The 17289-nt window shown below is 51.5% G+C and overlaps 1 protein-coding gene across 1 annotated transcript in view; it reads left to right on the top strand.

The window, feature by feature from the left end:
* Positions 1-17289, top strand: part of Slc9a1 (solute carrier family 9 member A1) — a 56841-nt gene that overhangs the window by 32191 nt on the left and 7361 nt on the right. The window contains exons 2-4 of the mRNA XM_005317656.5: positions 11264-11724; positions 14370-14620; positions 15873-16090. Of these exons, the coding sequence (XP_005317713.1) occupies positions 11264-11724; positions 14370-14620; positions 15873-16090 (930 nt within the window). The remainder of the gene's footprint in view (positions 1-11263; positions 11725-14369; positions 14621-15872; positions 16091-17289) is intronic.

The following is a 17289-nucleotide window of genomic DNA, read 5'->3' as shown; positions in this document are numbered from 1 at the left end:
GGGTCTTCACCACCCTGTAGGTAGATCCTCCCATGCCCCTCTTTACATCCCTCCAGGAAGTTCCTTATCCTCTTGGTCTATGCCAAACTTTGTCCTCTGAGAGTCACCAAGATGCCCACAATGAGGAGTGGTTGACACCCCTGCTACATCACTGTCCAGACCCTGAAAAACAGGTAATAGACCTCGAAAAACGGATTGAGCTGCAAGGGAAAGAAGGGTCCAGTTGCCTCCCTGAGGTTGCTGATCCTTTTCTCCCACCCAACCAATGCCATCTGAATCTTGTTCTTCTATGCAACCCCCAGCCCCTGCCAAATAGCACTTGAGAATCGGATGTTGTGCCAGGCACAGTGACACATGCCTGTAATCCCTGTACCTTGGGAGACCAAGGCAGGAGAATCACAAGTTTGCGGCTGACCTTAGCAACTTAGTGAAACCCTGTCTCAAAATGAAAAACAAAAAGGGCTGGGGATGTGGCTCAGTGGTAGAGCATCCTGGGTTCAATCCCCAGGGCCAACCAAAAAGAAAAAGAAAGAAAGAAAGAGAGAGAGAGAGAGAGAGAGAGAGAGAGAGAGAGAGAGAGAGAGAGAGAGAGAGAAAGAAAGAAAAAGAGAAAAGAAAAAATGGATGTCATCACTGGGGTGTTTTCTATGTAGTTGTCCTAGAAATTGGAGGAATTCTTTGTGCTGCTTTCTGCTACCTTTCTATTTCCCACTGTTCTATCCAAATATGATATTTCAAGCAGTTCAAGTTATGTGTAATAGATTTAATATGTGTAAGCTAACTGACTTCAAAGGATGCGGAAACAAGTATTTTGTATGCCTGATTTTGGTTTTCTCCCAAATTCACATTTTGCACACAATACTCTATCCCCCACCCAAAAGAAGAGGAAAAATTAGCTTTCCTGTGGTTGTAAAGTTTCTAGAAATGGGCCCTCTCTTCTTTTTCTTCCCCCTGTCTCACAACTCAGGTGTGGGACAAACTGGCATTGGAACTCCCAATATGTCTTGAGAGCATCTCTAGAGGCATGGACAGGCAATGACAGGCGGGCACAGGAGGGCAAGCCCCAGCACAGGAGGGCAAGCCCCACACACCAAGGCCACCCATGTTCTTTTCCCACCCCAGCGTTCTGTTTTTACTTCCCCCACACTCCAAGATTGAAATCTGGGAAGCCCCAAATGGCCCCCTTCGCTGAGAATGTCATTTAGATTTTTCTAATGCCAGTAGTGCCATTGGGTTAGGTGACAGTGGAGATAAACCAGAAGCCAAAATTTTACTGCCAGCGACACAGGCAAGGCCTGCACGGGGCTCCTAGTGGAGGATGTTGGGGTGTGAGAAACCTGCCTCTGCTCTGATGCACTGAGGTCACTGAGTTTTTATGGCGCAGGCAAGGCAGCACCTACAGAGGTGGCTTCTACAGAGGTGGCAGGGGTAGAGAGTGGAAGGATGGGGTCAGCATTGTGTCAGGTGGCTCTGAAACAGTGCTGTGTAGCCCTGGCCGTGCATCCTTGGGGCAAGTAGTGGCCATGCTCTGACCTTCTCCTTGTGTGTCTTAAAACAGGGAGAATAAAAGTACCTACTGAATTAGGGGTGTTGAAAGAAATTAAATGAGATGCTGAGGTCAAGTGCTTAGAGCAGTCTGTGCCCCACAGAAGCAGTTTGACCATTTACATGTAATTTTTAAAAATATTTTTAAGTTGTAGATGGATCTTTATTTTATTTATTTGTATGTAGTGCTGAGAATCTAACCCAGTGCCTCACACATGCTCCACCACTGAGCCACAACCCCAGCCCACATGTAATTTTTAATATTTTTTAACTGATACAAATTTATCAAAATTATATATATTAGGGGCTGAGGATCTCACTCCATGGGAGAGCACTTGCCTAGCATGTGTGAGGCCCTAGATCTGATCCCCCAACACTGCAAAAAGAGAAAAAAAGAATCATACATTATTAGTGAGGTTATGTGATATTTCAAAATGTGTACATTGTATAATGTTTAAAGTAGATGAAACATATCTCCTCAAACATATATCATTTCTCTATGGTGAAAACTTCCATTTACACATGATTTTATTATTTAGTTTTTTTTAATATTTATTTTTTAGTTGTAGTTGGACACAATACCTTTATTTTATTTATTTATTGTTACATGGCGCTGAGGATCGAACCCAGGGCCTTGCACATGCTAGGCAAATGCTCTACCACTGAGCCACAACCCCAGCCCTATTTACTGTTTTTTTTTTTTTGTTGTTGTTGTTGTTTAATGTGGTGCTGGGGATCCAACCAGGGCCTCACGCATTCTAGGCAAGCGCTCTACCACTGAGCCCCAGCCCCAGCCCTATACATGATTTTAAAACTAGAGATGCAGAAAAGTTTGAAACTTAACAGTGTAGATTGGCGTGGAACCTGGGATAATGAGTTTAGGGAAGGGGGGAGAAGCACCAGGAGATGTTTCTCTTACTGAAAAGCACTTATATATGTTGGGGAATTTTTTTTTTTTCAAATGACCACAGGTTCTATTTAAAATCATCAAAGCAAGCCAGGCGTGATGGCTCACACCTGTAATCCCAGCAACTTGGATGGCTGAAGCCGTTAGATAGAAAGTTCAAGGTCAGCCCCAGTACCACAAAATGAATTGAGAGATAGATAGGCAGATCACCAAAGCAACATATTTCCACTTTGAAAGTCAAACCAGGGCGAATCACATGGTCATTTATCAGGGGCCCAGTCCAGCCCTGAGCATCAGGAGCTAGAGGTCCTACCCCACCTGTCCCAAGTAAAGCCCACTCCCTGAGCTTCCCCTATCCAGGTAACCTCCCTGCTGGCTGCTGGAGCCCTCTCCCTTGCCAGGCACTGTTGCTGCCTGTTGTTATGTCTCCTGTCAACACACGCTGTTTACTGCTGTCCTGGTCCCTGTCCCTCCCCTCCCCCTGTGTGAGTCATCCTCCGCCTCACTGCGGGGGCAGAGAATCTGCCGAGTGGAATTCATTCAATATGGATTCATGGAGAGCCTGGACTTCAAAACATGCTGCTCAGTGTGGAGTGAGATGGAGTGGGGGCTACGAAATTGGGTCTTTGAGCCCCAGGGCAGTAGAGCCTCACTGCAGGCTGAGACAGTGGCATTCTTGGTCAGGCTTTGGCCCAGCCCAAAGGTGGTAGGACTTTTGAGTCCTGTAGTGTCTGCCTGCTTCAGGACCATGTGCCAGCAGCTCCCTCTGTCCAGCCTCATTTCCCCGCAGGCTGTAGGCCCCAGCAGCCTCTGGTGGCTTTTGAGGTTCACTCTCTGTTCATTTGCCCACAGTCTTGCCCCATCTTTGAGACCAAGCTTTAGCCCCACATCCTTTAGGAAGTGCCCATCATTCCCTTAAACCACACATCCTGGGTGTCACCCTTGCAGGGCCCAGAGCTGTGTGTCGTGTGCCTCACAGACCTGAGAGCTAACGACAGAGCATCCAGTTCCTCAGTTTGGAGGAGCACCAGACTCAGCCTGGAGGTGCAGGGAAGGCTTCCCAGAGGAGGCAACAGCTGACTGTCTTTTGAGAAGAGGACAGAAGTTTAAGATGATGTTTCCCACTGTATGCTCAGAGATGGGGTTGGGAAACTTCTGGTAACTGGAATAGAAGGGTTGATGGAGATAGGAGGATAAAAAGAGAGGGACTATAAATTGGGAGGGAGCTTGTCCCCACTGCTAAAGTTCTTATCCCTGGGATCTTTGAGCACAATAATCTGTCCTCCGGAACAGCCTCTCTTGCTAAGCCACAGATGACTCCTGGTTGCCTCACTCTGCTTATTGTTCTGAGGCTGCCCGGCCCCCTCTGACCTGCCATGGTGCTTCTGTCCTTCCTTGTCTGTTATCAGCCATCTCTGCCACTTCACAGTGTACAAGGTGCTTCTATGCCCAATGCTTGATTCTCACTTGCTGGCACACAAGAAAAATGGCTTGATGATTTGCCCAAAGTCCATAGCTACTGAAGGAAAGAGCCGGACCTGGAACCTGGCTCTGGCCCCCAGCCCAGCCTTCTTTTCTCCAGGCCTTGGGTGCCCAGCGTTGTTGTTTATGTGTTCAGGGAGCCTTTTAGCTCTTCCCCATCAAGGCCTGATGTTCCTGGAGGGTGGGACCCTGTCTCACTAGCCAAGTAGGACTCCCTGAAATGTGGATTGACATAAGCAAGAAACAGAGGCACTCTCTGGAAGAATGTTGGGAAAGGCACAGAGATTGACTGGGGATGGGGAGCCATTCCTGCCCAGGTACTCGGAACAGATTTATTTATGGCTGTTTCTGTGGGGGAGGCATATTGCAGACTTGAATCTCTTCCTGTTGATCCTGACAGGCTTAGTTTTCACTGCAGCGGCATGGCACGAGGAACTGGCAATTAGGAGCCCTGGGTTCTCATTATGACTGCCCTTCCCAGCTAGGGAGCCTTAGGCAAGTCACCTCACCTCTCTGACCCTCAGTTTTCTCACCTGTCACCTGGGGTCAGTGTCTAAGGTGAAACAAGAGGAGGTGTGAAACGGCCCAGCCCAGATTCCTGCCTCAGCATCTCTCCCTCCCTCCCTCCCCCGTGCTGGAGAGTGTGTCTCACAGAGGGACACAACACGTGCAGTGCTTCTGAGTGGCCATTATGGGTTTACATTTTTTTAAAAATGTTATTCGTTGAGTTACTGCTGTGGGCTAGGAGTTCTAATTAAATGATCTCAGTGACACTTCCAGCCACTCTGGAGGTGGCATCATCGTCCCAATTACAGACAGCAAATGAGACCAGACACGTGTCCCAGGTATTGTGCTCAGTGCTTTAAAATAATCCTTTCATCACATCTTCACGACAGCTCTCATGTTGGGATTTGGCGAAGGCTTGGGGAAGCCAACCTGCCTTCCTGTTTGATTTCTTTCCTTGTTTTTCATTAATTCATCACACATATATCCATTTGCTATGTGATGGCTACTATGTGCTAGGCTTTTTAGAGGATACCAACCCAACCCTTCCCCTGGCCTCCACCCCACGTGTGTGTGTGTGTGTGTGTGTGTGTGTGTGTGTGTGTGTGTGTGTGTGTATGTTATTGGGAACTGAACCCAGAGCCCAGTACATGATAAGCAAGTGTTCTACCACTGAGTTACATCCCCAGCCCTTTTTAAAATTTTATTTTGAGACAGGGGCTGCTAAGTTGCCCAAATTGACCTTGAACTTGAGATTATCCTCCTTCTTCAGTCCCAAGTAGCTGGGATTATAGGTGTGTGCCAGCATGCCCAACTAACCCTTCTCTTCAGGCAGACTTCTATTGATTCTTCAAAGCCCAATTCAAACAGCCCCTACTCTGGGAACACCACCTACTCTTTCTTTAACAACAACATGCACTCTTGAAAGCACACAGTCATCCCTTTATATCTAACATATAAGTTTGATCTCAGTCTACAAAGAGTTGATGCCTGCCTACTCCATGCTAGAAGCTGGATACCAGGATAACACTAGAAAGTTTCCACCTTGGGGAGCTTATAGCCCATACAGCAATAGGTCTTATTATATTCACGTTATTCTCAGATTTTGAAGAAGATGACCTAGTCACCACTTTTGCTAACATTGAATTGCAATGTTGGTTGGCATTTTTTTTTTTTTTTTTTTTTTTACCGTTATTATCTCTTCTTGTGCTCCAGACACCCTCTGAAGTCAGTTTTTGCACAGGTGGGGAAATTGACTACCCATCTAGTTGGTGGCTACACCCTGACTTGGAGCTCAATTTGCTGGAGGTGGGAACACAGGGCAGGATGGCTAATGCCACACGTCTGTCTCCTCTGCAAGTCTGGCCGGGAACCTGCTGAGGCAGTGGCTGAGTCACTTCCAATCTAGTTTATCTTTCTCCCTGTCTCACGGCCGGGCTTGGTGGGGGAAGAATCAACAGTCTGATAATTCCCACCTGCTTCCCTGAGAGTTGATAGAAAAGACTAACCCCTCCCCGCTCAGTTAACTCTAGAAGCTTCAGGTAGGGTGAGCTTCACAGGTGGAAGAACTGTACCTGGCCCCAAGAGAGGAAGGGAGAGGGGGGAGATGTCCCTGGAGAAGGGCTCTTGGAAAGAAACGGCTACCCTGGACTTCTGGGAACCGCTTTGTGTCTCTAGTGCTGGGTGGACACTCCCCTTGGAATCAAAATAAGACTAAATCTAGGGATAATGTAGCGAGTGGCTAAATTAATAAGACTCCAGAGCCAGTCTGACTGGGTTTTGGATGCCAGCAGGCACCTGTGTGATGCTGAGCAGGTTGTTGAACTTTTCTGAGCCTTCATTTCCTTACTTTAAAATTGAGACCTCCTGGAGCGTGGGGAGCTGACGAATTTTAAAAATATCGGTGTGTCCTACTATAAACTGTAGAGTGCTGAGCTTTCATTGTGAGGTATTATCTTTCATTGCTGTAGTTGAGACTGGTTGCTGGGGCAGTTGAAGAGGGAGTTAAAGAAATGGAATCACTGTACAACTAGGAATCCCTTGGGACCTGGCCGAGTTGCAGCCCCAGAGCAGTCCCCAGGCCTGGAAGTAGGGCGGCAGAGCCCCCAGCCTGCACCTCGGTCCCTGATGACCTGGTACTCTGGTGGGCCTCAGAGACCCCTCTTCCCAGAACTCCCTTCTGACTTCCCAGGCCAGGGGAGTGTTGTGGGAAGTGGGATCTGGAGTATCTGGTCACCCTGGCAACTGACAGTGACCTGGGGCAGCCTTGCCTGCTCCACTGTGCCAGTCCAAGCAGATGAGGATAATCTGAGAGATGTAGATAAAACATTTTCCTGGTGAAGGGCAGAGCAGCTACAGAGGGGCCGGGAGCCCCTGCCAACCCAGGTTTGGCGATGTGTCTGCCAGTATGCCTCTGTGTGTGTGTGTGTGTGTTTTTTCAAACTACCACCTACACTGGATGGAATGAGAAACATTTCCTACCCAGCCTCTTTTCTTCAAGGGGAGGCCAGCCTTGAACTTGACTAAGGGTTTGTCCCAGGGCTGGGTGATGCTGAATTCCACACCTTCTCACCTCCTTGCTCTGGGAGGACAGAATGTCTGGAAGGAGGCCGTGTGGCTTTGATGGATCACTGGACTTGGAACGTCACAGCTCTTGTGGTGGAACTGGTCGTGTGACAACAGACAGGTCACTCACTCTCTTTGAGTCTCCATTTCTCTATCCACGTAATGGAGAATTAAATGAGGTCCGTTCCAGCTCTCATGTCTCTGGATCTGATTCTAACTGCCTCTGCCCAGTCCCGATTCCATCCTGGTGATGTCACCATTGTCATGAGTTTGAGTGTTAGAGAAGTTTTGCCTCATTTCTTGGCCTCCTGGGATCTTGCCTCAATACTGGGCCTTTGTCAGGCTCTAGGGACCCCAGCCATTCTCTGTTGCCCCTTCACCATACCTGGAGTCAGCCAGCTTCCTGTGCTTTGAGGAGACTTTTCAGGCGTGCAGAGTGGGAAGATTGGTGGAATCAGGGCCTTGGGAGAAAGCAAGCTAGAACAGGCCCCCATGCGCTCCTCACTTCTCAGAGCCTGAAGGAGCCTCCTCCTCCTGACGGGATCCACTCTCCCCCAGCCCTGGAAGGCTTTCCAGTAATGTGCCGCCCATCACGGGCCAGGAGCCAAGAGTGGATCCAGACTTCCCCCGCCGCCTGGCCCTGGCCCTGCCCTAGGCCCAGAGCACTGATGAGGGCCCAGAGCTCTTGCTGGTCCCTGGGAGGCAGGACCAAACAGAAGACTGAGGAGGCTACTCCAGGAACAGGGCTCCAGCCCCAGTTCCCTGGGAACCGGCTTACGCAGAAGAAAGTGCTGTCTCCTGGTCGGTCAGGAGGCCTGGGAGCCAGTCCTGGGTGGCCTAGCAGGGAATGTCCTGCCTCCTCTCAGAGCTCCAGCTCCTCATCTGTCCCATGGGAATGCCAGCTGTCTGTTTACCTGGGTTGGCAGTCCTATGGCCTGGAAAAGCATGGCTATCCCCATGAGCTTCCTATGAGGTGCAGAGCCTGAGGAGCCACTGCACTGTCCCAAGTGCCCAGCCCAGCCCAGCCCAGTTCAGAAAGAATACTGGTGCTTCAGCAGAGGGCTAATTAGCGTTCAGCTCCAGGGCTGAGATACCGAAGCTGGGGTAGTGCTCCTCCTGCAGACATCAGGAAGCCACACTACTCACGGAGCCCACTTTGTCCTCTGCAAAATGGGGACAGTACCTACCCCACAAAGCTATTGTGAGAGCCAAATGGAATGGCACTTGCCAAGCTCCCGGCACAGCGCTGGGTTGTAGGACACCTCCAGGCACATGAGCATCCCTGTGTTTCTGCTCTTGGCTCCCTTTACACGCCTTCTCGGCCCCAGGCCGGAGCTGTGGGCTTCCAGCTCACTCTCTGGTATTTCCTAGGCCAGGAAAGCTCTGTGGATTGGACCTATGGATGGCCCAGGGGTGAGAGGCATTTTCTGAGCTTTCTTTGCTAGGCAGAGTTGGAAGCTGTCATCTGTCTGTCCTGGGCTGTCTCTTTAGACTCTATCTCCTCCTGAGGCAGCTGTAGGTTCCCCTTCTAGGGCTAAGCCTGGGAGACTTGAGGAGGGTCAGTTGGCTGGAGCAGGACTTCTGGCCTGGGAAAGCTGGTCTCTGGCCTGTGCCTGCAGGAATTACTCCCCTAAGCCCCATATCAGTCAGCTTTCTGTCATTATAATGAAATACCTGAGATAATCAACTTATAGAGAGAAAATGTTTGTTTTGACTCACAGTTTTGGAGGTTTTAGTCCATGATTGATTGGCCCTTGCTTTAGGCCTGTGACATCATGGCAGGAACACATGGCAGAGAAAAACCACTTCGATCATCAGCCAGGGAAGAGAAAACAAGGAGAGGACTGGGGGTTCCACAGTCCCCTTTGGGGCAGACCCCTAGGCTTCCTCTGGGCCCTACCTCTTAAAGATTTCTCCACCTCTCAATAGTGCCACCCTTTAAAACATGGGCCTTTGAGGGACATTTAAGATCCAACTGTAGCAACCCCCAGGCCTTCCTATCTCCCCTGGAGGGCAGCACAGGTTGTGGGTAGGGTGCCATGGTCCTCCACTACTTCTGCTGGGGCTCTCTGGCCTCAGTGGGTGCTGGGGTGAGAGGAACTGGGTGAATTGCATTGGAAGTTATGAGAGAAGAAAGTGTCAGGGAAAGGCTCTTGCCCTGACCTGGGCAGCCAGGGTGGTCAGAGAACGCTTTCTGGCAGAGAAGTCACCAGCACATGGTGCCAGCCACACAGGAGGGGTGGAGTTGCAGGAATGGTGTCTAGAGAGAGGAAATAAACTCGGCAGAGGTCTGCAGGCAAAAGAGAATGTGGCTATTCGGGCCAATGACAAGGACTTTGGCGAGGCTGAAACATAAGGTTGACTGTGGGGAGAAGGAAGGGGACCCAGGGCAAGACGGGTCGGCAGAGGCAGTGCTGAGCATTTGGGCTTTATCCTGTACAGCAAGACAGACTGGGACCAACGTGACCTAGCCCTCCCCTGTGTATCAGCTGGCTGAACTCTGGGTGTTATCAGTGGACTTTAAAGACTGGGGGACTTTCAACACAAAAGATGACTTTTGATTAGGTCTGTTTTGAAATGAAGAAAATGCACAAGGTAATTTTGAGGTCCCCTCCCAACCTAGGATGGAGACATATCTTTTCCCGGCACATTCTGAGTGTCTCCTGGGAACTTGGCACCATGCTGGGGTGCTGGGCCTGGGTAGTGTTTTCAGTTGAGCCTTGACTTGTGGCTGTGTTAGCATTACCTGCTCAGTGACTGAGAGGAGCAGGGTCTTCAATTCCCCCTCCTTCCCAAGGAACTCAGGGCAGTGAGAGCAGAGGCCTGGCTAGACAGGTTCTCTGAAATCATGTGGGTATGTCTCAGCCCTCTGCATTTTCAAATCAGCAGATATTTGTTCAACATCTACTGTGTCCTCAGTCCTGGGCAAATAATAATGAGCAGATAGGAAATCTGCCTGCTCAGAGGTTCCTGGCTATGAAGGGGAGGGAGTGAGCTTTCTCCTTGAGCACAGGGTCATACCCTCAGTTGACCAAGTGGGCCCTGGGGGTTAGAGGACCCTACATGCAGATGGATGCCCAGGTCTTCTTCACCCACCACCCTACCCCAAAACAAAACTGTCAAATAAAACCAAATAACTCAGGGAATTTGGAGCTCTGGACAAACCTGGCAATGAGAGAAAGGCCCTTTCTGCTGGGGATTTTTACTACCTCTGAGACCTGGGTTTGGACCCCAAGATGGACCACAAAAGAGTAGCATGTGCTGCCAGGACCAGCTTGGGGGAATGGTTAGTGGGTCCTGGGCAAAGGGACATATGGAATCTTCATGGGACAGAAGGCTAGGAGAGCTTGAATTTCAGAAATATAGTTTGATGGGAGCCTGGGGGTCACACCTGGATTCCCTCTTGGTTCTGCTACTTATTTGCCCTGTGACTTTGAGCAAATCCCTTCTTCTTTCTGAGCCTCAGCTCTCCCATCTTTAGAATGGGTAGGATTGGGCTTTAGAATAGTGACTCATAGATTAATCTCACAAGCTGAAACTAACCGATCCCTGCTGACTTCTTGGAGCCTGTCTCCAGCTGTCACCTGGCCTTCCAAGGACATGCCTGCCTCCTGCAAGGCTGGGATCGGAGCTCACTGCATGTGCTCTGTGGGCTTGCAGACCCCAGGCTGCAATGTCCCTGAGTTCCTTCCTGCACCAAAGTTCTTTGATTCTTCTGTGCTTTTTTCCTGTCTCCTATGTGCCACTTCACCCTCTATTGTTTGCCTTTGGCTTAAGTATCTCCATGACAGAACTTGCCACCTTCCCTCAGACAGAATTGTTAGATTGCTATTCTTTGTGTGAAGCTCATGTCTGTCTGCCTCTCCGTCTGGAAAGATGCCCTGGGTTCAGGAGGAGTTTATGGCCTTAGGTACAGGGCACCTTAGTAATCAATTTATTGTTACTGCCTTCTGGAGGCATGCAGAATTTCTGCTTTCTAATATTATATGTCAGTGACAGAGAAAGCTTGGGAATATCCTCTGAGAAAAGCACTTTAAAAACATGGTGGTCACTGCTTTTATACTGCAACCCTGTGAAGCTGGTATTGTCCCTTCCATCCTACAGGCCAGGAAGCCGAGGCTCAGAGTTAACAGAGCGGCCTTCTGAGACCAAGCCTGAGCACCTCTCGCCAGCTGCCCTCCTGGTCCCCAGCCCTGTCCCCAACCTTCTGTTCTGGCTCCCCCGAAAGCCCACGGCCTCCCGTTCTCTCGCCCCCCGCAGGTTTCCATGTGATCCCCACCATCTCCAGCATCGTCCCAGAGAGCTGCCTGCTGATCGTGGTGGGGCTGCTGGTGGGGGGCCTGATCAAGGGCGTGGGCGAGACGCCCCCCTTCCTGCAGTCAGACGTCTTCTTCCTCTTCCTGCTGCCGCCCATCATCCTGGACGCGGGCTACTTCCTGCCACTGCGGCAGTTCACAGAGAACCTGGGCACCATCCTGATCTTTGCCGTGGTGGGCACGCTGTGGAACGCCTTCTTCCTGGGCGGCCTCATGTACGCCGTGTGCCTGGTGGGCGGCGAGCAGATCAACAACATCGGCCTCCTCGACACCCTGCTCTTTGGCAGCATCATCTCAGCCGTGGACCCAGTGGCCGTGCTGGCCGTCTTCGAGGAGATCCACATCAATGAGCTGCTGCACATCCTTGTCTTCGGGGAGTCCCTGCTCAATGACGCCGTCACTGTGGTGAGGGGGCCAGGGGCGCTGCACACAGGGCACAGGCCCCAATCCAGGTCCAGGAGCCTGTCCCTCTCCCGCCCACTAAAACCAATGCTAAAAACAGCCAAGTCACTTGGTGCTTGCTGTGCACCAGGCACCATGCTGAGCACTTTGACAGGGATCCTCTCATTTCATCCTCAGGACAACCTGAGGAGAGCCGTACCGTTCTCATTTTACAGAGGAAGAAACAGCCTCAAAGAAGTTAAATAGCTTGCTAGAATGTCATAGAACCAGTTTGTGCTTGAACCAGGTCTGTCACACTCCAGATTTCTTGCTTTATGAGGTCAGCGTGCTCCCTCCTTATAGTTTGATGTGATCTTGGCTAAAGTGCTTGTCCTCCTTGTGCCTCAGGTTCCTCTTTACGCCCCATTTCATCTCCGAGGGGCCTTTCAGCTCTTACATAGGCTACTTAAGTTAGAATTTGTTATGTGCAGAGTTTTGGGGTAGAGATTGTGGAAAAGGGTCAAACCTGCAGAAGATGATAAGTGAAATGGATTAGCCACTTGCTTGCTATGTGTCCTTAAGCAAATGACACTACCTCTCTGGACCTCACCTTAGATAGAAGAAAAGTGATTTTCTCCCAGGGTCTAGTGAGGACAGGCACCCAACTCAGGAACTTCACACACACTCCCAGCTAGTTTCCTCACACCCAGTTAGTTTCCTCAGGAAACAGGTATGTGTGTGCACACATTCATGATCCCCTCCTAAGCTGGACCCCTCAAAGAGGAGCTGCTCATATAGGAAAACACACACACACTCCCTGTGCCCCAGCCTCTCAGGAAGCAACACCGCAGATAGTGATAGTAGAGGTCCAAGTGCTGCCTGTCTAGATGTGTACTGCCTCTTCTGATCTGCACAGTAACTCCATGAGATTGGCACTATTATTATCCCAGTTTTTCTAGATGAAGAACCAGGCACTGAGAGGTCACATTCACTGATAAGTGATGCAGCAAGGGCTCATGTCTGCACAGTCTAGTGCAGAGCCCAAGCATGGAACTCTGCCCCTCTGCCTTTCTGTGTGCCACTAACAGTAGTACCAGACCAGCAAGGAGGACCTTGCCCTCTATGCCTTGCCCCTTTGTTCCAGGTGGTAGACCATGAGAACCCTAGTCCCTGTAGCCCTGTAGTCCCTACAGGCCAGGAGTGAGCTGAGGTAGCCCAGGGCTAGGGTTCACCTGCTGACAAGCCTATCTGCTGCTGGTGCCCACCCTGTTTCCCAGACAACAGTGGTCCAAGCAGCAAGAGACCTGGCCAGTACCCAACATGTGCCCTTCTTTCTCTAGACATGAGTGCGTGTGTCCTGTTTCCCAGACAATAAGGCTGCTCCTGAGCTGCCTGGCATCAGATCTGTACCCTTATGCAGGTCACTCCCCATGTCCCACATCTTCTGCCTCCAGACACTGTGCAGGTGCTGAGAGCTTTGGAGAGTTCCCTCTCATGGATTCCCAGGTCCTGTACCCCTTCCCACCAGGCCTGTAAACTCTCTAGCTGGTTCCTGGCAGCGCCATCTAGAACTGGTAGAATCGGGCTCATGTGGGCCTGGGAGCCTCTGTGCCAGCCCCTAGGAAAGTGAAACTTCAAAGCTGAACCTCCTGGGGAGGCATCAGCCTACAGACATCAAGGAAGGAGTCCTGGGCCCAGTCCTGCGGCTCCTGGGCTGGGGCCCTCTGGCCTGTTGTTTCACCTCTGAGCCTCAAGTTTCATTCCTTGGCATGCCCCCTCAGAAGTTGTTGAGTGTCCTCTAGGATAAAGACTGTTCAAAGGACTTTATAGTGTATGAAGTGCCATTTACACATCCAGTAGTAGTGTCAGAGGCCATCTATTTCCCTGATGCCTTAGAGAATCTCCAATTCCACAGCATCTGAACCTGGGGAGCTTGTTAATAGAGATTTCTCAGTCTTGCCCAGAATGTCCAAGTCAGGTGTGGCCTGGCCAGGTATCTATTCAGAGGTTGAGAAATCTATTCTGAGCCAGCACAGTGGCACACGCCTGACATTTCAGCGACTCAGAAGGCTAAAGCCAGGAGGATCATCAGTTTGAGGCTAACTTCAGAAACTTAGCAAGATCCTGTCTCAATATAAAAAGGATATATTGAGTGTAAAGTACCCTTGGGTTCAATCCCCACTGCCAAAAAGAAAAGAAATCCTGTCCCCTGCTTTGCCCTAAAAGGGACACTGTAATCCAGAGAGAAGTGTGATTTGTGCAAGGTCAAACAGTGAGAGAGAAGGTGTAACCAGACCAGTGGCCACTAACACTACCTGTGAACTGGCACTTCTCAGCACTTACCCTTACTAACCAACTAAATCCTCATGGCCACCCATTTCAAGCTCATTTTATAGATGGGAAACTAAAGCTCAGGGAGATAGAGGGCTGGGCCTGTGCACACAGCGAGGGAGCAGCAGGGCCGTTTGATTGGCTCTGGCTCAGAACCAGTGTTGGCATGCTGTGGGCCCCTCTGGCCCCTAGTCATGGTTGGCACTAGGGTTTCTCTGCTACCACGTGGCTTCTTGTGGCCATGGTCCACTCAAGGGATGGATTCACCCCGGGTGGACCCCCAGGGAGCAGTGGGCCCACCCTGCTCTCCTGCCCACCAGCCTGCACGTCCTCCCCAGGTCCTGTATCACCTCTTTGAGGAGTTTGCCAACTATGACCACGTGGGCATTGTGGACATCGTCCTCGGCTTCCTGAGCTTCTTCGTGGTGGCCCTGGGCGGGGTGTTTGTGGGCGTGGTCTACGGGGTCATCGCAGCCTTCACCTCCCGATTCACCTCCCACATCCGGGTCATCGAGCCGCTCTTCGTCTTCCTCTACAGCTATATGGCCTACCTGTCAGCCGAGCTCTTCCACCTGTCCGGGATCATGGCGTGAGTCTGGGCACCGCAGGCTGTGAGCTTGATAGGCAAGGTCACCAGTGTGCAGGGTCATGAGGGAGCTCCCCAGGACTCGGCCTCCAGCCTCCAGGCATGAGACACAAGCTCCAGGCTCCAGGACTGCTTGCTTGGTAGCCGTTTAAATGACCAAGGTCATCAGAGGCTTCCTAGAAGAAGAGCACTTCTGTGGGCTCTGTGGGATTCAGGAAGCCGGAGAGGGCATTCCTGACTGGAAGTAGATGAGGCAGGAGCAGCCTGTGTTCCAGTTACCCCAGGGTTCAGGAGCGCAGACCCGGGCTGCCCTCGGGAGCACTGAACCCAAACTCCTGGAATGGCCAGGCCCTCCGCTTCCTCCCTGTGTCTTCAAAGGGAGTCCCATAGTTGGAGCTGGACACAGGCTCTCATGCACCCCTCCCCTCGTGGCCCCAGTAAGGGGCTTACCAGGCCTGAGTGGTGGAGGTCCGGATGCCTCCATGTTGAAGGAGGGAACGAGCTGTGGAGAGGCGGTGAGGAGCAGAGGGGTTCCCTGGGAGAAAAGCAGAAGTAGCTCCGTGGTGCCCGTCTGGAGTCCCAACAACTCAGGAGCCTGAGGCAGGAGGAGCACAAGTTCCAGACCAACCTCAGCAACTTTGTGAGACACTAAGAATTTAGCATGACCCTGTCTCCAAACAAAAGAAGGGTTGAGGATGCAGATCCGTGGTTAAGTGACCCTGGGTTCAAACCCTGGTACAAAAAGAAAAAAAGGAAATGCAGAGGCCTAGTTGAACAGGGAGATTCAGGGTGGTAGGGAGGAGGCCTGGGCAGCAGGAGCCGAGCCCACTGCGGTTGCTGGGCTTGGAGGACTCCGGTTACTGCCTAGAACAAAGCTCCCTGTGGGGACCCCATGCATTGAGAGGAGGGGGACAGGTCACAGTTGGGAGTTAACCCAAGATACCATGGAGTGTGTTGGTGAGTCTCCTTGGGCAGAAGGCGCAGGCTTTGGAGTTGGACAGACCCTAGTGTGCATCTCAGCCCTGCTGCTTACCACAGTGTGACCATGGGCAGGGGCGTCATATCCCTCACCTGAAAAATGCAAGAGTGTACCCAGCCCTGTGGGTTCATGCGGGGATTGAGTGTGAACAGTCGTGCAAGGCCTGGCCCTGAGCGTTGCTGAGTAAACAGGCATCTGTTCGTCCTGGTGCCCTAGGCCACAGAGGGCGCTGAGAAGGTGCGGCTCACCCTGAACTCCACTCTCCCCCCACCCTAGACTCATCGCCTCTGGAGTGGTGATGCGCCCCTATGTGGAGGCCAACATCTCCCACAAGTCCCACACCACCATTAAGTACTTCCTGAAGATGTGGAGCAGCGTCAGTGAGACCCTCATCTTCATCTTCCTCGGCGTCTCCACTGTGGCCGGCTCCCACCACTGGAACTGGACCTTCGTCATCAGCACCCTGCTCTTCTGCCTCATCGCCCGGGTGCTGGGTGAGGGATGGACCCAGGCCATGGGAGGAATGAGTGTGTGTGTGTGGTGTATCGTGTGGAGGGGCCAGGCCCTGGGGTTCAGTGGGGGGAGAGTATGTGTGTGTGTGTGTGTGTGTGTGTATTTTCATAGGGACTGGGCTCTGGGGGGTGTTGTGTGAAGGAGCTGGGCTGTGGTTTATGGGGTGTGTGTTATTTTTATGTGTATGTGTGTCAGTAGGGACTGGGCTGTGGTGGTGGGGTGCATAGTGTGGAGGGTGTGTGTGTGTGTGTGTGTGTGTGTGTGTGTGTGTGTGTTGGAGGGGCTTCAGGTGGCTCCTGGCTTCTCCCATTCCTTTTCTTCAATGTCAATGCCACAATGGGCCCGGGCTCACAGTGAGTGAATGACTCCTGGAAATAGAGTCACTGTGTGTCAGAGTGAGGAGTCTTTGAGACTCTGACTCTGAGCCTTTTGGTTTTCTAAGGAGGATCTGAGGCCCTCAGACCCAGGTCTGTGACTCTGGGCCAAGTGTTGGGACGTCACAGCATGGATGTCATAAGAACTTGCAGAGCTGTCTGCTGCTCCCCAGCCTTGTGCTGCCAGAACCAGGTCACCTGTGGGGACCAGGGCTTGAGTTCTTGGGTTCCACTCCCATGGGCCAAATGTGCCTTACCTCTGTGGCTAGGCCACTCCCCTCTCTGGACCTCACTTACCTCCCTTGAAATAAGGCCTGGGGCTGTGTGCCCGAGCCTGGCTGGGTGTTGCATTGACTTGGGTTCTGCTTTAAATCCCTGTTGTTCCTGATCTTCATTCTCCAGGAATTCTAGTTCTATGGACTGAGGTTAGACCCCAACTGCATTTTAAAATAATACTTTATTATGGTCAAATACATAGAAAAGTAGGGAGAATCGGATAATGATTCCCACTGTGCCCTTCATACTCAACAAGTATCAACTTGTGACCAGCCTTGTTTCATCTTTTCCCTCTCCCGCTCCTGACCTCCAGCCACTGGAGGCCTCTGTGTAGTCTCCAAACCACACCCAGCTGGAAACCCCCTGAAGGATCCAGCTCTTGGATTGAGGGATTTGGAGCGGCCTGGGCTGAGGGACCCAGGAAATGAGTGGGCTGGGTGGCTTAGTGGTAGAGGCTTCCTGGGTAAGCACTGAAGTCCCTGGTGCAGGGCCAGGGGGTGCTGGGGACACCCTGACCCCTCTCCCCTTCC

The sequence above is a fragment of the Ictidomys tridecemlineatus genome, chromosome 11 (assembly GCF_052094955.1).
Source record: "Ictidomys tridecemlineatus isolate mIctTri1 chromosome 11, mIctTri1.hap1, whole genome shotgun sequence".
Lineage (NCBI taxonomy): Eukaryota > Metazoa > Chordata > Mammalia > Rodentia > Sciuridae > Ictidomys > Ictidomys tridecemlineatus.
The sequence above is the reverse complement of the archived record's forward strand: the minus strand, read 5'-3'. Positions and strand labels throughout refer to the sequence as shown.